The sequence below is a fragment of the Panthera leo genome, chromosome B1 (genome assembly GCF_018350215.1).
Source record: "Panthera leo isolate Ple1 chromosome B1, P.leo_Ple1_pat1.1, whole genome shotgun sequence".
Classification (NCBI taxonomy): domain Eukaryota; kingdom Metazoa; phylum Chordata; class Mammalia; order Carnivora; family Felidae; genus Panthera; species Panthera leo.
The window spans coordinates 162,414,527-162,436,695 of NC_056682.1; the positions used below are offsets into that span (position 1 = coordinate 162,414,527).

General features: G+C 40.5%; 1 protein-coding gene across 3 annotated transcripts in view; it reads left to right on the top strand.

Annotated features, from left to right (window-relative positions):
• Positions 1–22,169, top strand: part of SCFD2 (sec1 family domain containing 2) — a 401,014-nt gene that overhangs the window by 41,569 nt on the left and 337,276 nt on the right. For all 3 annotated transcript variants that reach the window (XR_006201954.1, XM_042936396.1, XM_042936397.1), the window contains exon 3: positions 16,987–17,114. Coding sequence is in view for 2 of the 3 variants with exons in the window: in XM_042936396.1 (XP_042792330.1) it covers positions 16,987–17,114 (128 nt within the window). In the remaining variant the exon portion in view is untranslated. The remainder of the gene's footprint in view (positions 1–16,986; positions 17,115–22,169) is intronic.

Below are 22,169 nucleotides of genomic sequence, written 5' to 3' on the forward strand. Positions count from 1 at the left end.
GGGTGCATGTGTCCCTTCAAAACAGCACACCTGTATCCCTTGGATAACTGCCTAGTAGTGCAATTGCTAGGTCATAAGATAGTTCTATTTTTAGTTTTTTAAGGAACCTCCATACTGTTTTCCAGAGCGGCTGCACCAGCTTGCATTCCCATTCATTAATTAATTTTAAGTAATTTCTATACCTAACATGGGACTTGAACTCATCATCCTGAGATCAAGAGTCGCACCCTCTTCTGACTGAGCCAGCCAGGTGCCCCTAGACTATTTAGTTTTCTTAATGACTCAGTTTGTCAAGTATTATTTTTTCCATTTTTCTAAATGATTATGAAATAATATTCTTTGGCAGAAACACTGACCCCCAAATTTAGATGTCTCTTTATTTTTTTTATAACTTAGATATTTTGCTCTTCTGTGAAAGAGCAAAGAATACTTCATAAAGGCTTAGTATGCATTAAGGATTAGCTACCTTACTTATGTACTTGATGTAATCACCCAATCCTTAAAGTGAGTATCATTTTTATGTTAGAAGGGGCAAAACTGAGGCTCATAGAAGTTAGTTACCTTGTTGAAGGTTATAGAACCAATAAGAGTACTCTGTATTTTGAGGTCAGATTCTCATTACAGAACTCATCTTTATTTTTTTTTCCCCCACATTAAAAGCTGCCTCCATATTTGTACTTTATTTACAGAAGGCTGTTGCTTTTTTTTTTTTTTTTTTTTTTTGAGAGAGAGAGAGAGCATGTGTGCAGTTGTGCATTGCGTGTGTGCATGAGCAGGGGAGGAGCAGAGGGAGAAGCAAAGAGAGAATCTTAGGCGGGCTCCATGCCCAGAATGGAACCCAACCTGGGGCTCGATCTCACAGCCAAGAGATCGTGACTTGAGCCAAAATCAGGAGTTGGTTGCTTGACGCATTGAACCACCCAGGTGCCCGGCTGTCATCACTTTTCTTTTTCTGCCAGAATTATGCTTAACTTTTTCTTTTCTTCTTCTGGGACTTTATCACTGAGTACTATTGCATAACTATTCCAATTATGGCTTTTCCAATATTAGAATTAAGTTTGGATAATTGTTTTATGAACCATATTAATTGTGGGATGAGCAAAGGGATTTTCAGAATGCAGCCAAAATCCGTTCATACCCACCCGTAGTCTGTGACTAAATTTCTCCTTTGCTCTGAGGAGCGCAACGTAGTCTCTGAGGGCTTTCCCAATCCAGAGTTTGGCTTTGCTTATTATTTAGGATTTTCTTTGTTTCAAGGATTCCCATGCTTTAAAAAAATGTTAGGCTTCACATGGAAGAAGCCACAGGTCCTCAGAGCATATATTTGATACAAAGATTACCCTGAGCATTTTGAATTTAAATTGTTTCAGCATCTCCCAGCGTAATTTTTAATTTAGGATTAGGGTTGTGAGCATTTAGGTGCTTGGTATTGCTGAGCTTTCTCCTTTCATTTACTTAGTGTTTCCAAACTTTCTTATTTGGAGAGCACCCTATTCATTTAGTGAACATTTTTTTTAATGTTTATTTTATTTTTTTTTGAGAGACAGAAAGGGACAGAGTGTGAGTGGGGGAGGGGCGGAGAGAGAGGGAGACACAGAATCTGAAGCAGGCTCCAGGCTCCGAGCTGTCAGCACAGAGCCTGACAGGGGTCTCTAACTTTCAAACTGCGAGATGGTGACCTGAGCTGAAGTCGGACACTTAAGCGACTGAGCCACCCAGGCGCCCCTCATTTATTGAACTTTGAAAGCTGCTTGAAATTTTTCTTTGAATTGATTGATAACTTCCTAAATTTATTTCAAGTAATTTCAAGCATCCAAAAAAGTTACAAGAATAGTACAAGAAACTTTTTTCCTCCTTGAACCATTTGAGAATAATTTGCTATACCCATCATTTCCTAATACTTTAACATGTATATCGTTCAAAGGGATATATTCCAATGTATCACTCTCAAAAAATTAATATTGATACACTACCACTATCTGATATACAAGTTTGGCCACTTATCTCCATATCCTTTACAAAAGCAAAGGGATATTGCTCAGAATCACACATTATATTTATTTGTCATATCTCTTTCATCTCTTAATCTATGACAGTTTCTTAGACTTCCTTTGAGATTCATGACCTTGATACTTTTGAAGAATACAGGCTGGTCATCTTGTAGAATGTCCCTCAGTTCATATTTGCCTCATGTTTCCTCATGAGTAGATTCAGATTATATGCTTTTGACAAGAATATCAAATAAGTGATACTGTGTTCTCTTCATTGCATCCTATCAGGTGGCACATAATTTAACCTTGTCTACTCATGGTGATAACTTTGATCACTTGAGTGAAGGAGACATTTTGAGATTATGTGAATATGCTTTTCCTCATCAAACATTACCCCAGTGGCTTTAGCATCTATTAGTATTTTTTGGCTAAATTATTTCCATGATGGCTGTTCCTTTTGGGGTACGTTCCAGATACGTTGTACTTGTAATCTCTTCATTTTGGGTTTTTACTCCAAATTCCTATCTCCTTTTCTAACAGTGTGATTTTGGCTGCCGAAATCTAGAAGAAAACCTGAAGATTGCATATTACTCTGTTCCTTAGGTATTGAGCTTTGTGAAGTGGTTTCCACATTTTTGCATTTCATGGAACAGAAAAATTAAACAACAACATAGGGCTTCCTACTCTTTATTAGGTGAGATCTTCTAGTTTTGCTACACAACACACACACACACACACACACACACACGATTATTTATCTTACAATATTGAAAACACTTTAGGTCAAATAACTTAGCTTTATGAGAAAACCTACCTCATCCTTATTCTAAGTAAAAAGTGTGTGCTTGCTGTGCAAACGCAACTTTAAAATAAATCTTTTCTACCCCTAAACAGATGGTGGCCCCTAACCCCTCCTGTGGAAGGAACTATCATATGTCCTGCTCTCCTCAGAGTTGTGTCCCCATTAACACTTCAACACTGTTCTGTATTTCTAAGGTGTCAAGGAAGATGGGAGTTACATGGGAGTTCAGATGGTAAATAGTACGAGCAACACAAATTGACTTTCCACCTGAACCACAACTGAAAGCAAAACTAGTGAGGAATAAAATAAGACTATAATTCTATTAAGAAATCAAGTTTTCCCAATTTAGCATACATTTATATTCTGGAAACAATCACGCAGATTTTCTATCTATATATATGTATGTATAGATAAAATGGTGTCACCAATGGTGAATAGAGTAATAAATTCTGGAATCGCTGTATAATAATAATAGAAGAAAACATTATGCTGATTTTGAAATGACCCTTCTTCACGGAGTGGTGTGGGGAAGTGATAAAGTGACCAGATGAGTTTGCTTCTAGGAGCATCTATAAAACTGTCACTACCTCCTTTTTTTTTTTTTTAATGTTTATTTAAACATGAGCATGAGCGGGGGAGGGGCAGAGAACGAGGGAGACACAGAATCCAAAGCAGGCTCCAGGCTCCAGGCTCCGAGCTGTCAGCACAGAGCCCAACGCGGGGCTCGAACTCACAGACCATGAGATCATGACCTGATCCAAAGTCGGATGCTCAACCAACTGAGCCACCCAGGCGCCTTGTTACTACCTCTTTATCTTAGAGTTTCTTGCCACATGAACCAATCCTTAACTTTTCAAGTCTGGAATTCAAACCAAAACACACAAATGTGGTCCAGCCTGGAGTTCCCCAATGGAGCCAAGTGCTAGCCTTTGGAATGGGTCATGGAAGTAACCTACAGGAACTTGAAGTATATCCTCAGAGTCAGAAAAATGTGCATAGAGGGGATATGTGGTTGTTAAGTAATCTAATTGTGTTAGTAATTTAAAATCCTCATAATTGAGTTGATCTATTTATGCATTTAGGAATCCTTATGAAAAAGTCTTTCCTATGCTTTATTGTTTGCTGTGAAAAAATATGAATAAGTTTGTGTTGATTATGGTATTATGAGTAATGAGCTGGTAGAGATAGGAATGAGAAATGTTTACCTGTGCTGAGATGAAATTCAATTACCTGTACTTATTTTATATGATGGTTAAACAGTTTTGGGGTTATGTTCTGGTCCATTTTTTCCTCCACTTCTATTATGGTCTTTATTTATTTATTGGACATTGGTATTTAAATACTGTTTTCCAATTCTGCAGGATTTTTTTTTAAGTTTCTATTTTAATGACCCAGTGCCCATCATGACAAGTGCACTCTGTAATCCCCATCAGTTCTATTCCATGTTGCAAGAGGTTTCATGGGCCTGTTGCAGTGCTGAATGAAAGCACCTCACAATGAAGGATGAAATGATGAAGTAGAGTATTCGCTGGAAAGAGATGAAGCTTTGATTATATATCAGTTGGAGATTGGTCTTTTATTCCGAGCACTATAAAGCTTGTATTTATCCTGGAATTAAACAGTGTTTTATCCTGGAATTTTTTGTTTGTTTGTTTCCTTAACAGGTGGTTATGATTTCTGCACTGTTAAAGACATTCCAGTACATTTATAATCTGGAAACAATCACACAGATTTTCTATTAGCTGTGAACTGGGACAGAAGGAGCATGCATTTTTAGGACATTTGTTGTTTCCGCATACCAAACCAAGAGTATATAAGTCACAACAAGATTATTATGTTAATGAAAAGTTTGTAACACACAATACATTTATTCATGCTTTTTAAAATGACAGCTTTTTCTTCAGAACAATAAAAACCAAATTTGTATGGTGCTTTATTCTTGTTGAGCAAATAATGAAAATCACTTCTCTGTAGTCTAACGAGTCTATCGTATTAATGACTTGATGGGCGCATACCAGTGACTCTCTCCAAGTATGAACTGCATCAGGGTCTGTATTTTTTCCAATCTACTCTGCTTCTTCCCCCCAAATATACTCCTATGTGATATTTGAATTAAACGTTTTTGAAGTGATCTTACCTCTTTCAGGAATATATTCGATAGTTATGAGGCTGTTCCTTAACAAATGTAACAGCAGATACAAAAGCTCATTGAATCAGTCTCCTCCTTTCAGTTGTGGAACCACAGGAGACTTTCTGTTGATGTGATTTTTTTCAGTGTCCTTGAGCAGCTTCTGGGCAGTTTTCATTTTCTAGTCCTGATTGTGGCATAGTTGCTTTTCCACCAAAACCTCATGTCCTTGAACAAGGTACTTAATGTCTCATAGTCGCAGTTTGCTTCTCTGTAAAAGTGAAGCACACTAGGTGATTTGTAAGGAGCCTTTGATTTGAATTCCTCTTACTTTATGATTTCCATGTGCTGTGCTCAGAAAATAAAGTCCAGAACAGGAATTACACGAAGACAGTGGCTTTGTGTCTGTTTTGTTCACTGCTGTATCCCGTTACCCAAGAATAGGGCCTGTGCATAGTAGGAACTCATACTTGTTGCATAAATGAACAAAAGCCAACATACGAACCTCTAGTAAGAAGAAATGGATGAATTATATCTCCATTAAAATTATATTTTATGTTCACACTTTGAAAGCATTATAGTTTTAGAGTCTAGCTGGGGGTTATTTTTGTAAGACTGGCTGTGTAGGTGTGCAGTGCAAGTAAGAGTACATCTGATTCTAACCCTCCCCTGATAAAATACTTCACTGGCTCTCCATTGCCTTCTGGGTAAAGACTATCACTTTTAACTTGTTTTTGAAAGCCTTCTTAAATCTGTGCTCTGCTGACTTTTCAGCCTTAATCTTGTCTATTTTTTCCTGCTCCCTCCTTCCTTTCCCTTCTATATGTTCACACGCTTGGCTGCAGCTACACTAAACTTCTTTCAGACCCTCAGTCTTCTGCTGTCCCGCCTTTTGATCATCCTACATGTTGCTCTTTCATTCGCCCCACCCCATTGTTAGCTTTGCTTCCAGAGAGGGTACCTTTTATTTCCTGTATCAGCTCATAGTGTATTATCTTAAAATTACTAGTTTAGGGGCGCCTGGGTGGCTCAGTCGGTTGAGCGGCCGACTTCAGCTCAGGTCATGATCTCGTGGTCCGTGAGTTCGAGCCCCACGTCGGGCTCTGTGCTGACAGCTCAGAGCCTGGAGCCTATTTCAGATTCTGTGTCTCCCTCTCTCTGACCCTCCCCTGTTCATGCTCTGTCTCTCTCTGTCTCAAAAATAAATAAATGTTAAAAAAAAAAAAATTACTAGTTTAGGGGCGCCTGGGTGGCTCAGTCGGTTGAGTGTCTGACTTCGGCTCAGGTCATGATCTCACTGTTTGTGAGTTTGAGCCCCGTGTCGGGCTCTGTGCTGACAGCTCGGAGCCTGGAGCCTGCTTTGGATTCTGTGTCTCCCTTTGTCTCCGCCTCTCCCAGCTTGTGCTCTGTGTGTGTCTCTCTCTCTCTCAAAAATAAATAAATGTTAAAAAAAAATTTTTTTTTTTAATTACTAGTTTAATGTCTCTTCTGTCCAACCAGACTTTGGGAGCTTGCTCAGAAAAAGTCTGTGCCTGACCTGTTCACTGTTATACACCACTGCACCTCTAGTGCGCGGCACTGTCTATGGCCCATGAGGTGTTGGTGGTCTGAGTGCGACGCCACCCATGCACCCAGGATGCTAACATTCTGATAAAGCCAGAATGCTTCTGTCCTTCATATCCTGTGACCACTTTCACTCCCAGCTCATGAAAACAAATTCTCTTTAATACTACATAATTCGAGTTAGTGATAAATGTTATAAACAAAATAAAATGCGGCAAGTGGGATTTGGAATAAGAAGTGCCACGTTAGCAGGTGCCTTGGTGACCGGTCATTAAGCATCTGACTTCGGCTCAGGTCATGATCTTATGGTTTGTGAGTTCGAGTCCCGCAACGCATGAGCTCAAGTCCTGCTTCGGGTGAGCACGAGCCCCGCTTGGGGTGAACTCAAGCCCCTCTTGGGGTGAACTCGGGCCGTGTTTGGGGTGGGCACGAGCCCCTCTTCGGGTGAGTTTGAGCCCCACTTTGGGAGAACTCAAGCCCTGCTTCAGGTAAAGCATGAGTCCCGCTTTGGGTGAGCCCTGCTTCTCTTCCTCTCTCTCTCTCTCCCTCTGGCCCCCCTGGGATTCTCTCTCTCTCTGCCCCTTGCTCAATTGCACCCTCTCTCTTTCTCTCAAAAAATGAAAAAACAAAAGGAGTGCCACATTAGCTAGCTAGAGCAGTCAAGGAGTGAACACTTGAGCAGCACCTAGAACAGAACTAGCATTTAGTAGGTGTTCAGTAAATGTTTGTTGAATGAATGAGACCTTATTAGTGAACATCTGGAAGAAAAGGGTTGTAGGCAAAGGAATGGTTGGGAATACGCTTTGACCCATTCAAGTAGCTGAAATCAGGCAGTGTGACTGAAGGCTAACAGACAAAGCTGAGAAGGTGAGAGATGAAGTTGTCGATAAGTAAGGAACTTGGATTTTAGTGTAATGGTAGTGGGAAGCATGGAAGGGTTTTGAGCAGGAGAATGATATGACCTGATGGCTTTGGGAAGTCACTCTAGGCCAAGCCATCCTCAGTTCTTGCTTGGACCGTGTAGCAGCCTCTCACCCAGAACTCAGATTCATTCTCTACAGTGAGTGATCTTTTTATTTACAAAAACAATTTTTTAGGGGCACCTGCGTGGCTCAGTCCGTTAAGCCTCTGACTTCGGCTCAGGTCATGATCTCACGGTTTCATGGGTTTGAGCCCCAACGTTGGCTCCGTGCTGACGGCTCAGAGCCTGGAGCCTGCTTTTGATTCTGTGTCTCCCTCTCTCTCTGCCCCTCCCGCACTCATGCTCTGTCTCTCAAAAATGAATAAACATTTTTTTAACGTTTATTCATTTTTGAGAGGTAGGGGAGGGGCAGAGAGAGAGGGAGACAGAGGATCCGAAGCGGGTTTTGCACTGACAGCAGAGAGCCCTATGTGGGGCTTTAACTCACGAACCTCAAGATCATGACCTGAAACTGAAACGGAGAGTCGGATGCTTAACGGACTGAGCCACCCAGGTGCCCTTATGGTGAGTGATCTTTTAATAACGCAAATGTGATCGGTCAGTTGGTTGCTAAGGACTCTTCAGTTGCCCTTGGAAGAAAGTCTACAATCCTAGTGTGGGTTTACCAGGCCTTGGGTAAGATGCCACTGCAACTGAGGGCAGTGGCATACTAGGTCTTCATGCTCCGTTCATTTCCCTGAAAAGGTCTCATATTCTCCTCTCAGGCCCCCTGCCCATGCTGTTGCTCCTGCCTGGACTGCTGTTGCTCAGGTCTTTAACTGGCCACCTCCCACTCTGCTTTGGGGGCTCCCTATCACATCCTCAGCCACCCTCTGACTGCCACCTCCACACCTAGACCGGGTTAGGTGTTGCACTCTCCCAGAGCCGCCCCCCTGCCCCCCATTCTCTGCTTTGTCACCTCTGCGGGAGCATGCTCAGTTCCAGCCTCCCTGCCAGACGGCTCGCCCCCTGAGGGCAGGGCCCTGGAGGCTGCCTGCAGCTGTGGATGCAGTGCCTTAGTGAGTGCCTGGCCCACAGCAAGAGCTTTTATTCTGAAATAAAGAGCCAGGGAAGGGCTGTTCTCCCGTGCCAAGGGCCTACTTCATATGTCTTTCTGTGTTCAACTGCTTTCTCTTCTATTGAGATGAAGGGTAATGGACTATTTTGTGAGATGTGAGGTAATTGTTTAAAAAAGAGTCAGGAGGACAGATGACTGTTGAAAGCTCTATGAATAATTTAATTAACAACCCTACCTTCAGAGCTCATTACGCTCAGCACGGATGGAAGCCATTATTCCCTGCTGTGGAGAACTATGACTCAGATTGCTCTGCGTTTCAAATTAGTTGAGGATGCTTTGTTGTTGTTGTGATTGTTATTGTTGTGTTTATGTTGGAGCACTCTGACTGTGACTGCAAATCCTGTGAGTAAGCATAACGTGCCCTGCACTCCATGAAGAAGCCATTTCTCTGAGTTTGGTCACAAGATAATGGCGTGCGTTCGCATTTCACCCTTCGTCTCCTAATTGCATGCCTTCCGCTTGCTTGAAGTAGCACCGTGAGTCAACATTGAGCCATCTCTCAAAAATTAATGCTGTCCTCTTTGTATTTTATTTGGTGATGAATATTTCCTGTTAGGTTCTAGCAGACTGCATTTGACATTTTGTACATGCCAAACCGAGGCAGCTTCTAAGATTTCATTCCTAGTCGAGTAATTCTGGTGAATAAAGAGCCAGGAATTAACTGAAAGGAGCGTGTCTTCATGAACAGAAGTCTCCTGACACTTAACGCTAATTCTAGCAGGTTATTGCGGTGTGTCTATTGTTGGCCTGTAGTCTTCCTCAAACATGACAATTTGTCATAACAGTTTCATTTTGAAGGATACAAGATAATCGGCTTAGCAAAAAAAGAGCATACATTTTGTATGTATCCAACTTTTATGTAGTTACTGACAATATTGAAGCTAATTAAATTTCATGGCAATAAAATGGATCTTTTCATAGGACACATGTTCTGCCTTGTGTTGTATATTTCAAGGCATCTATTGAAACAAAATTGTGTTCTGGTAGGTACGATGAAATACAGTTAATCTCATTGGAAAACTTGACTTTAAAAACAGAGAAAAGGGTAGAAATTGTTTAATTCTATAAGTTTTGGGGAATGTTCTTTTGTTGGCTTTTTATTACTATCACTGGATTTGTGAGAAAGGAAAGGATTTTAGTAAAAGAAATAACAGCATGGAATACTCACCCGTCTTTTACTGAGTTTCACAAAGTTAATCAAATTGATACCTATGAACTTGGAGCACCAGAGCATAATGGAAACCATATAAATGTAGCTTGTTAGAAATCCAAGAAATTAGCATTCTAGTTCAAGCCTCTTATTTTACCGAATGGTGTAGGATCATGGTTAGTAAATGGATTTTGGAGTTCACCAGGGCCTGGGTTCAAATTTGCACTCACTGGCTATGTGATTTGGGCAAATTATTTGATCTCCTTAAGAATCTGCTTTCTCACTTATGAAATGAGGCACTGATATTTATCCCGGAGGGTTGTGATTCAATGAGATAATATAGTCATATTGCCTGTGACATAGTGAGTTCTGAGCAAATGAAACTAAGAAAGATTAATTGAATTACCTCAGGTCATGGAAGCAGTCCATAGCACTTTGGTGGCCCCAAGCTCTAAACCTTGCCTCCTTTCTTATTAACAATGGGTGTTAGGCAAGTGGTTTCATTCTGTCTCTGTTTTATCAGGGGTCAAATAGATAGAGGCCATTTTTCCTCTCTTTCCCAAGGATATAATGAAAAGCAAATAAGAGCTAGATTGGAAATAATTCCTTGGGCATTTTAGACTTTAGTGTTTTGTTTGTTTATTTGTTTGTTTTTTTGCCTTTTCAGCTATATAAATGGTATTTATGCAGAATGGTTTAAAATTCAGCAAAGTCTTGGAGGGAAATGGTTAGAGAAAGCTGAATAAAAGTGGAAAGTGGCATCGTGTAGAAGAGTGACTGTCAATGTCTACAGATGACCTACAAGGGGAGTATTATGATATTGTTTATTTTTTTAATTTTTTAATTTTTTTTTAAATATGAAATTTATTGTCAAATTGGTTTCCATACAACACCCAGTGCTCATCCCAATAGGTGCCCTCCTCAATACCCATCACCCACCCTCAAAGAGAGAGAGAGGGAGACACAGAATCTGAAGCAGGCTCCAGGCTCTGAGCTGTCAGCACAGAACCCAATGGGGGGCTTGAACTCACAAACAGTGAGATCGTGACCTGAGCTGAAGTCAGACACTTAACCGACTGAGCCACCCAGGTACCCCTGATATTGTTTAAAACAAAAAGTGGAAAATCCTGACAGTGAGCATTTCCTGCTTCATGAGTTAATATAGATCTACTTATTATACTTCCTTCTTCACTCTGTTTCATTGCATCTTATGTGAGGCGCACACATAAAAGAAGAATAGAAGATATATTAAGGATTAGAAAAGAAAACCAACATGGAAACTTTAAAATTATTGATATTCTATAAAATCAGTTCTCTTTGATGATTTGCATAATACAGGCCTGGCATGGTTTAGTAGGTGGATGACCAAGCTCAGGAGCCAGTTGCCTGGGGGTGAGTCCTGGGTCAGCCACTTACAGGTTGAGTGTACTTAAGTAAGTTGGCTTCTCTGAGACTTTTTAAGTTGGTGTGGCCATCATGGCTTAGCTCAGGGTGTGAGGATCAAATGAGACATAAGAAGTTGTGTTGTAGATTCTGAAATGCTTCTAAAATAGAAAATAGTGGTGGTATTTCAAAGTATTTTTAAATACTGTATTTTACTTGCCTTTCAAAAATCTTCCCTAAGTTAGCCATGAAAAAAGAAATAAGCTGTTTTTGGGTGGGTACGATTATTAAAAGATGTTGTCCAGCTGTTCCTGAACGTAAGACAAAAGACGAAGCAAGACGAGGTAGGTTGATAGACAAGCATAAAGGGTTTAGATTCGGTGTGATGGGACCTAATAGCAGTTTGATTTGTTTGAAGCCATAGTGGTTTTCTCAGGCATATTATAGAATTTTCTTTAGGTGTCTTCGAAATCTAAAAATAGATTTCCACGTGTTTGTGTTGGGTGAGGCAGTGTCTTGATGAAGATGTAATTTACTACGACCTCTAATGTTCACTTCTACCCCAAAGTCGTACATCCGCTTGATAAGTCAGTCTGGAAATATTTATGGAATCTGAACTCCTCATAAAAGTAACAGTTCTCATTTTAAAATATCCCATTGTGTGCATCCTGTAGAATTTCAATATAATTAATGAGGTAAGAAGCTGGCATAGAAGTCATTGCTTAAAAACCTTCCTTCCTCTTAGCCATTCTGATGGGCATGAAGTGATATCTCATTGTCGTTTTGATTTGCATTTCCCTGATGATGAGTGATGTGAAGCATGTTTTCATGTGTCTGTTGGCCATCTGGATGTCTTTTTTGAAAAAACTGTCTACTCATGTCTTCCACCCATTTTTTAAAAAAAGTTTTTTCATGTTTATTTTGAGAGCGAGAGAGAGCGCACAAGCAGGGGAGAGGCGGGGGTGGGGTGCGGGGAAGAGAGAGAATCCTAAGAAGGCTCCACACTGTCAGTGCAGAGCCTGACTTGGGGCTCGAACTCACAAGCTGAGGTCATAACCTGAGCCAAAATCAAGAGTTGGACACTTAGCTGACTGAACCACCCAGGTGCCCCAATCTTCTGCCCATTTTTTTTAATGTTTATTTTTGAGAGAGAGAGAGACAGAGAAAGAGAGAGCGAGCATGGGCAGGGGAGGGGCAGAGAGAGATGGAGACATAGAATCTAGAGCAGGCTCCAGGCTGTGAGCTGTCGGCACAGAGCCTGACGTGGGGCTCGAACTCACAAACTGTGAGATCACAACCTGAGCTGCAGTCAGAGGCTTTACTGACTGAGCCATCCAGGCGCCCCTCTTCTGCCCATTTTTTAACTGGATTATTTGTTTAAATTTTTTTTTTGCTTTTGATAGCTGTAAGTCTTGAAGTAATCTATAGTACAGTTTCTTATTTTATTCTTGCAAATCACAATTCTGTGCATCAATATGTCATATGCGGGAGGATTGCTTGAGTTGGAGTTTTCAGTGTTTGATATGTATCATTATGAATTCTGTATTGTGTACTGTTGATCTTTTCACATTAGAAAATGAAGCTACTGGGGGCACCTGGATGACTCAGTCAGGTAAGTGTCTGACTTTAGCTCAGCTCAGGTAGTGATTTCAGTTTGTGAGTTCAAGCCCCACAATGGGCTCTGTGCTGACAGCTCAGAGCCTGGAGCCCGCTTCAGATTCTGTGTCTCCCTCTCTCTCTGCCCCTCCCCCACTTGTGTTCTGTCTCTGCCTCTCAAAAATAAATAAAACCATTAAAAAATTTGTAAATACATAAATTGAAAAAAGAAAAAAAAAAGAATGAAGCTATTGGCAGTGTTTAGTCATATATGTATGCAAGTAGATAGAAAAGACTAATGCATTTCCCAAATAGGCTTCCTTGTATATCTTATGAGAAAATTCTGACCTTTGATTTTTTAAATTACCATTGCTGTTGCTACCACTGCTATGTTTATTGAGCACTTAGTATGTGTTAGGCATTGTTTCAGGTGCTTTAGATATATTAACACATTCAGTTCTCATAATAGTCTACTGAACATGTGCTATTACCATCCCCAAGTTAACAGAGGAAGAAACATGTACAGAGAGGTTGAGTAACTTCCCAGTGACATAGAGCTAACAAGCAGCAGACCCAGACCCTTTATTGTTTGGTTCCAGAACCCATACTTCTACAGTCCTGCCTACCACTGGTCTGTTCACTGGCCCCTTTGCAATGGCACTCTGTGTATTGTTTAGTCCCTCATCAGGAAAACGGAAAATTTGTACAGTTGGAGAGGATAAATAATTGCGTAAAATACGCTATTATCATTATAGCGTGGATTTCAGTCAACTTCTCTTGACTTACCAAATTTGACATCAGGAATTGATTTCAGGTGAAGCTTCAATAGTGTGAAATAGTCTATTGGATCAATCTTGTGGGCAAATTAGAGCAAGACAGTGATTAACTCGTACGTTCAACTCAGATGCTGACATAGGAGTAAGTGTGTAAACCACCACACAGCAGTCCCAGAGAGACTTGGAGAAGAGGTGAGTGCAGGACATAGAGGGGCTGCCGGTAAGTACAATGTGGTCTTCTTCGGTGCCAGTCATTCAGAGAGCCAACATCAGTTCTCGCGTGTTCCCTTGGTAAACTTAAAATGACCGTGTATGATGGGGGGGTTGGTTGGGTGCACTTAGGAAACTGTTTTGTTTAGGAAGTAAACATTAGAAGCTGTCACACATATCTAGACAATCAGAATTGTTTCTATCAGCAAAACAATTTTCAAGGAAACATGACCTGACTGCATCAGTGTTAGAGATCATGGAAACCTTATGTATTTCTTGTAAAATGTTGCCGTGAAAAAAGCCAGAGAGTACAAGCTCCAAGTGACTTTAGTACGTATAAGCAAATCAGGATTGTATGGAAAAAAAAAAAGACTTCCTGTCATTAAGTGAATTAACTGAATATCTTACAAACCCTTGAACACATTGAATTTTAAGACAATTATCGTTCATCAGCAATAGTAACAACCATCATAATGAATGAACACAACTACTCATATTTATTGTGAATCCTGAAAGTGCTTTCTGTGCATTATCTTTTTTAACCCTTACCACGGCGCCGTGAAGTAGTCACTATGGTTACCTCTGTCTCACAGATGAGAAAACGGAGAAAGAGAGTTACGTGCACTAGATTATACAACCAGCAAGCATTATTCGTTTGCTTATTCAGCATTTATTGAGTAGACCTCCCGTGAGACCTGGCGGTGTTCTTGGTAGTGGGGACTTTGCAATGGGTAAAACAAATCCCCTACTTTCGTAGAAGGACCTTACCTTCTGTGAGGGAGCTAGACAACAAACAGATAAACATGGAAGCCTATGATCAGTCAGATGGTAATAATGATTACATAGGACAGCAAAGCCCAGGAAGGGAGAAAAGGAATACGAGGGTAAGGTGCTGGGATGGGCTCTTTAGTTTTTTATGTGTGTTTTAGTAAAGCAGGGTGGGGAGCTCTCATAAGGCGATATTTCAGCAGACAATGGAAGAGAGAGAGGGATATGTGTAAGAGGAAGACCATTCCTGGCAAAGGAAGAGAAGGGGTCTGTGTGCTTGGACTGCCTGAGGAAGATCCAAGAGGCTGTGTAGCTCTTGGGTGGGTGGGCGAAGGGGAGAACAATCAGAGTTTGGACCCCAATTTGATCAGACCCCAGAGCCCACATTTTAACCACAACACTAATCCAAGGTGACAACCACAGCCTTGACCTAGTGTGATTTTGGAGGCACTCTGTATTAGCAAAGTACACACTCGCATAGAAAAGAGGATGGCAGTGACGTTCTACTCTAGAAGTTGTGTGTAGTGTTGAGAATATGTGAGAAATCCCTGTGGTTTGGGGAGAGGTGCTTTGGAGAACAAAAGGAGGGAACGACCGTGGACCATAAACTTGGGAAACTGGGAGTATCCCTGCTCGGAATACTTTAGTGGTTCTCTCTTGCCTTCAGAGCTTTGGAGAAATGGCGTAGCTTTCCCAAAGCCCCATAGGAAATAGACCTAGTTTTGAATGATGATAAAGACCGTTTTCGTTACTGCCAAGCTATGTTGCACTTTTCAGAATGTGAAATTGACTGCATACTCCTTGACTCCCTGTCACCTACCGAATCATAAGCCTTGGCAGTGAACATGGGGCCCTTGGAGAGTAGCGCCTTCCTCTTCCCCTTTGCCCTTACATCTACTGCCCTCCTCTTGCATGTCAGCATGGAGCAAAACAATACTCTTTAGTGCCACGTACGGGGGACTTTGTACTGAAATGAAATGCCTGTAATATCCTTCTTCCCCTTGTTTTCTTGTTTTGTCATGAAGATATTATATCTCCCTTGAAGACTTCACTATTTTCCTTCCCAGACTGAGTTACAGCTTCTTGCCTTGGCTGCTTTCAGAGCTTATAGATCTCTGTACTTGCTTATCATTTCTCTTGGAAATCATTCTTTGAGTCCCTGTCCTCCTACCCAGGATTAGAGCCCTTGCTCTGTGCTACCAGAAGACTCTATGCAAGCATGGATCTGCCTCTTATCACATTTTGGGGGTATTTTGTGTGTGTGTGTGTGTGTGTGTGTGTAAATATTTGCCTCTTCTTTCAGGCTCTAAAGTCACTGAAAACTTGTGCCTCCTTTTTATCTGTATTGCAACCACTGAGAAGAGCACTTGGCATATAGTTTACAGGCAAATTTAAATTGAACTTAGAATATTGGATGCTGAGTTATAACGATGACAGTTTCGATCAGAGCAAAACAAGCAGAATATGTTGAACAGTGATGGTGGTTCACTCAGAAAAGAATACATAGTAATAAAAACAGTACTATTTAATGAAAGATTATTGTGTGCCAGGTTTTAAAGTCAGTGCTGAAACACATCATTCCATTATTTCAAATGAAATTCAAACTTGAAAGACATACCCTATTAAGTATAACTTTAAAGCTAAATTAATGTCATAAAACCAAACTATAAAAAATACATTCATTTTCAAACTGTTGCTAACTGGACTGTAGGAAGGGTGAGTGGAGCTTTAAGTGGAGGAAAAATGCCCTTGGAAAGGGACAGAAGTCATCTTTGTTATTTTAGACTCAGTTTATAGAACGTTACTACAAATGTGTATACTTGGCTACATGCAGAGATCTTCCGGAAAGAACACTGTACTCATTTATAATTTGGAGGTGGCGTGGTGGGTGAGACAGAGGGCTGTTGGAAAAGTGAGCCCAGATGAGACCCTGCATAATGCAGTGCTTCGTGCTGTATCAATGGTTAATTGTAAAGGCTGCAGAAGTACCAGCCTTAGAACCTAAGGCCCAAAGTGGGCTACTTAAGGCCATGGTTACTTCGCCTAATTCCTGATTTTCATTCAGTAGAAAACCCATTCATTGGGAATTCTATTGAGTAGTTTTTGAACACTAATTCTCATTGCTGATTGCTTTGTGTTCCCCTGGCAAGTATGCTATCTCAAACTGACATGTTTCTAATCACCGAGAAATCATTTTTAGACATGCCTTTAACTTTGGCTTACAAATCATATATATGCTAGTCTAGCAATGTTGAATTACACTCTGAAATATTTTTAAACGCAAACCTCAAACAACTTATCATATGTTTTTCTCACACTTCTCAGCACACTGTAGCTTTGCTTCCCCCACTTTTTTGGGGGGAGGTGGGGGCTTGATTTTATTATGTCCTTCATTTCTCAATATTTTGTGCTGATTAAAATGGATTAGATACGCTTTATTTCGTCTTAATACTTAAAGCCTATCAGTAGGAAAGACTATATTCGTGCTCAGAAGAGATATTTAAGAAGTTATTTTGTTTTCAACTCTTTTCATTATCCAGCAGAAATTTATTCTAAAGCTCTTGTGTGGTTTCGCTGCAGGGACGCGGCCGCCAAAGCCTTGTGGGAAGCCTTACTGAGCACCAAGCACAAAGAGGCAGTGATGGAAGTGCGGAGACATCTAGTGGAAGCAGCAAGCAGAGAAAACCTGCCAATCAAAATGAGTATGGGTAAGCGCTTCCTCTTCTCTGAGGGCAGGAGCCACAGGCTCCAGGAAGTGGATTGAAGCTTGCTCTGAACTGCGGGCCAGCCTAGCCAGCATGGCTTCCCGAGGAGGGCATTCAAGGCATTTGTAAACGGTTGAAAGAGTAGGGAAGGAATATGGACACACTGCCCTCAGGGCTCAGCAACGACCCCTCCTGTTTTAGAGTCAACTTTGGGAACTCCAGGAGAGTCCTTGCTTACAAAGACTAATTCTTCTAGTTTCTTTACTAGATCTGGGGCTATCAAAATTGGTCTGGACCTCCTCCCCTCCATTCTATTCCATTCCTCCCCCTCCCCTAACCCCCCCCCCCCCCAACTCCCTTATTGTGGATGAAGAAAGGGTCTTTTATTGGTTTTCAATTAATGACTGAACTACTGTGCTGAGCAGGGGAGGGGCAGAGAGAGGGAGACAGAGGATCCGAAGCAGTCTCTGTGCTGACAGCAGTGAGCCAGATGTGGGCCTCGAACTCACGAACCCTGAGATCATGACCTGAGCCAAAGTCAGGCGCTCAACTGACTGAGCCACTGAGGCGCCCCAAATTTGTGTTTAAAATGGCTTTTTCCTTTTGATTAAAAAGTCAGAGAACTTGTGTTTTGATCGATTTTAAAAAATGAATTTGATGTTTTACTTATTTTTAAAATTAAATAATTTTATTAATATGGAAATATTTAAAATGGATATTGAATCTGGTTAATAGGTAGAATTTAATTTTGGAAACTTGCAAAAGTTTCTTTCACTATTTTTAAAAATAATGTTTTTCTTGGGGCACCTGGATAACTCAGTTGATGAAGCTTCCGACTTAGTCTCAGGTCATGATCTCATGGTTCTTGAGTTCAAGCCCTGCTTTGGGCTGTGTGCTCATAGCTCAGAGCCTGGAGCCTGCCTCGGATTCTGTTTCTCTCCCTCTCTCTCCCTCTCTCTCTCTCTCTCTCTGTCTCTATCCCCTCCCTCGCTTGTACTCTGTCTCTCTCAAAAATAAATAAACCTTTTTTAAAAATTAAAAAAACTAATGTTTTTCTCTTGTAATCTGCTTTTAGGTATTCAATTAATATTAGTACATTTTATTGGGTGGGAAAATTTTTCTTTGCTGAGATTCATAGTCCAAGTTCTTGATTATTTATGAGTACAAAAATCAAACTACCAAGTTGAAATAGAAGAACAAAATTTTGAAAGTGAAAGAATGTGGATGAAACTAAAAGGAAAAAAGGTACAGGATCATAATAAGAAAAAAAATCATGATTCTGAGTGTGTTAGGTGACTCCATATGAGGGCTTTTTGGAACATAATGATGATAGAAAAATGAAGGTAACTAGTGTTTATTGAGTCAGGTTTTTATCTCTTTCCCTGTGTTAATCTTATTTAATCCTCACAGTAATTCTGCCAGATGGGGACCATCAGTATCCCATTTTCGGATAAGGAAACTGGAATAGAGAAAAACTAAGTTGCTTAAGGCCATATATCTGAGAAAGGTTAGGAGAATTCACATCAGATATTCTGAGATGAGAGGATATGTTTTTTATTTATAAAATCATCCTATTTCCATATAACCAATGCCAGAGGTCTATGTGTTATTTTGGAATAGAAACAAGGTGCTACCTTGAGACTTTGAATTTAACTATTAATTTTCCTCCCTCCTTCTTTCTGCTTCCTTCCTCCCTCTCATCCTCTCTTTCCTTCCTTCCTTCCTTCCTTCCTTCCTTCCTTCCTTCCTTCCTTCCTTCTTTCCACAGTTCTAGATACACATTAATAACAAGTGTATTTACTTTTTGGAGTTCCTTATCCATGAGAATGTTGAAACAGGAACAAATTCATATTGTGAATCAAGAAAAGTAGGATTGCACAAAGGTCTTGGTGATAAGGTTCATTTATATTGCGGTTCGGTGATGTAACCTTACAATGCTATCACAGAGCATAAATCAATTTTTATTGTGCAATATAGGACTCTTGAAAGATCAACACACTTTTCTAGAGGACTATATCTTTTAAAAATAATCAAAGACAAATAAATGTTTTAAAAAGACAGGTAACCCCATAAGGAATTAAAATTCAAATGTTTCAGTTTTTGGTTGACCAAACAAACAAACAAAAAACCCACAAAAAACACCCATAAGCCTCAGATGAAATGATTTGCATTGTCCCAAAATTCCAGAAAAAAAGAAGGAAAGAAATAGATAATGGTTAGCAAATTTTGGTTGTAAGAAGGACCGAAAAGATTGGCCCAAACCACACTTTATTCATGTGCCAACTATAATTTGGTAAAAGCTTAACAGTGTGACTCCCCATTTCTGCTTCATATCAACTAGTCAGAATTTATGCTGAGTCTCATTTTCATATACCAACGGATAGATAAGCATGAACGGTAAGGAAAAGATCTGGAGCTTAAACGTAATAAAACATTGGTATTTGAAAATTCCTTATCATTTAGCTTATCATAAAAAAAAATCAGGGTCTGGTGTCTTACGTGGCTGCAATGCTTTTTCCAGCATCACTTAAAACTATGAAATATGCTTTAAACTATGTACTCTTCTCCCACTCCCTACTGTAAATTCTACCAAAGTATACATTTTTCTGTAATAGAAGCTTCTAGTACTTTTGAAACATTAAACAGAAATTTTAATTCTAGATTGAGGAGTCTCTCGTATTTAAATTCACTGAGAGGGATCCTATGATTGAAGCCTCAGATCTTAAATGTAAAATTTCTCAGTACAAGGTGAGTTCATATTAAAACATTATAAACACCGACAGAAAGAAACATCCTTCTGTTAAAGGAAAAAACGCTTAGTTGCTAAAACAAAGAAAAAATTCATTTTATCATTTCACATATAAACATATGCTGTCTTTCCAAAATCTTATTAAGTTGTCAGTTAGCTAAATAAATGTGTCCCAGAAAAGTGATTTTTGAAACATCGTAAACTGAATTGCATTTTCAAAATGAAAAATGTATCCTGAAAGTACAGAAGAAATAGACTCTAAGAAACCCATTTGTTTGGATACGAAATGACCATTTCCAGAAGAAATGACCAGAATAAGGCTGTCTCCGTTTCTACATTTTGCATTTTAAACGGAGACTCGGTTTCTCTGGAATACGTCTGTGGTTGGAGGACCTTCACCAGTGTGCACTCTTGCTCTCTGCAGAGTGGACGTCCTCCCCAGTGTTTGGCGGGGGGCAGGAAGATCACATTGGAGCTGAAGGAAAACAGATCTCTAGAACATCGTTTTTTCTTTTGAGGTCAGATTTCACGAGAAAGTATTCTACGCTTGATGCCTCTGTGTTTTCATCGTTTTCTTGCTTATTAATGTAGTGCGTCTGGCTTCTGACACTTCCTTGCTAAAAAGTCTCCCAGACCACTAACCATAAGGAGGTTTCCTCTGTCCTCATTCTTCTGGACTTCTTTGCAGCATTCACTGCTAGACTCACCGCTACCTTGTGCGTGTGCCTGTTCTGTGACTGTGATGGGGTGCGAAGTCAGTTATGTCTGGTTCTGCCACCAAAGAGCCAACCTTCAATTTCTATGTCCATAAACATAGGGAAAATATCTATTTCCTAGAATATGGAAGGAGGAAGAAAGCCGTGAGCAGAGTGAAGCTTCTGACCGAAGCAGTGCTGTGTGCTTCAGCTGTAGAAGCTGAAGTCTGAGTGAGTGAATCTACATGGGAACCTAACAGAAGAAGGTTGTTTGATGAGAGGGAAATCAAAGCAAACAAACCCAGTTAGATGATTTTCCCCTTTCTTTCTGGGAAATATGCTTACTCATTCTTTCCAGTTCACTTGTCCTTTTCTAGTCTTTATGCTGAGTGTCTGCCTTTTGATAATGCATTCTTTCTTCGTGCAGAATTCTAAATAGTTTTCCCATGTTCAGCTTAGTTATGAATCCATTGAACTCTGTTCACTCCCCCCAAATCACCTTGCTCGTATTTGGGACTTCCAAGCTTCTGTGGTCACTTTTATAGAAAACTCTCTTGAGCTACGTTTCCAGATGACAGTGTGGGCAGGGTCCGTTATATTGAGCTACTTCTTAATTGACTCTCCTGGTCCTGGGGCACAGTAGTGTCTGGTCCATATACTCATTATGAAGTGGGGTGAGTTCTTTCAACCATTTGTGAGAAGACAGGCCTTTCCCACCTTTACCATCGCAAATGCTCCAGTTCCAAGCCCCAGACAGACAGAGCCCTGGTTTGCTAACGTCCCTCCTACAATGTGATGTCCAGAGCTGAGCACAGATGTCTTAGTCTTTACCTCTGTTTGGACACTAGACTTCTCCTAATGAAGCTCCAAATGAGATTGATGGTTTTTGGTTCCCACCAATGCCACACTATCATGTCCCTCTTTTACCGCATAATAAAACTGGCTTGAGAAAATTTTACTCAAATATACTTTTTTCACCATCGTTGAGAATACTCGCTTCCTTTATTGGTACTGGAGTTCATCCAGTTCTGACTGGATAACAACTATGTTTTGATCATGTTTATATCTTTTACCTTCATTTTGGAGAATTTTATCTGGAATTAAAGGGAACATGCACAGCTGCTGTGTGTGTGTGTGTGTGTGTGTGTGTGTGTGTGTGTGTGTGAAATTGTCAGACTGCACAAAGGATAGGTTAAAACCCAAATAAGACCCTCATACCATGTGATATATGGTAATTTATAAAAGATGAGAAAATCTGGATGCCTCATAGGACACACACACTGATTATTAACTCTCACACATCCTTGTCTTCATATAGAAGCTGTTACCACAATTTGGGGAATGAGGAAGTGAGTTGGTTTGTTTTTTTTTTTTTTTTTTTTAAATTTTTTTTTTCAACGTTTTTTATTTATTTTTGGGACAGAGAGAGACAGAGCATGAACGGGGGAGGGGCAGAGAGAGAGGGAGACACAGAATCGGAAACAGGCTCCAGGCTCCGAGCCATCAGCCCAGAGCCTGACACGGGGCTCGAACTCACGGACCGCGAGATCGTGACCTGGCTGAAGTCGGACGCTTAACCGACTGCGCCACCCAGGCGCCCCATGAGTTGGTTTT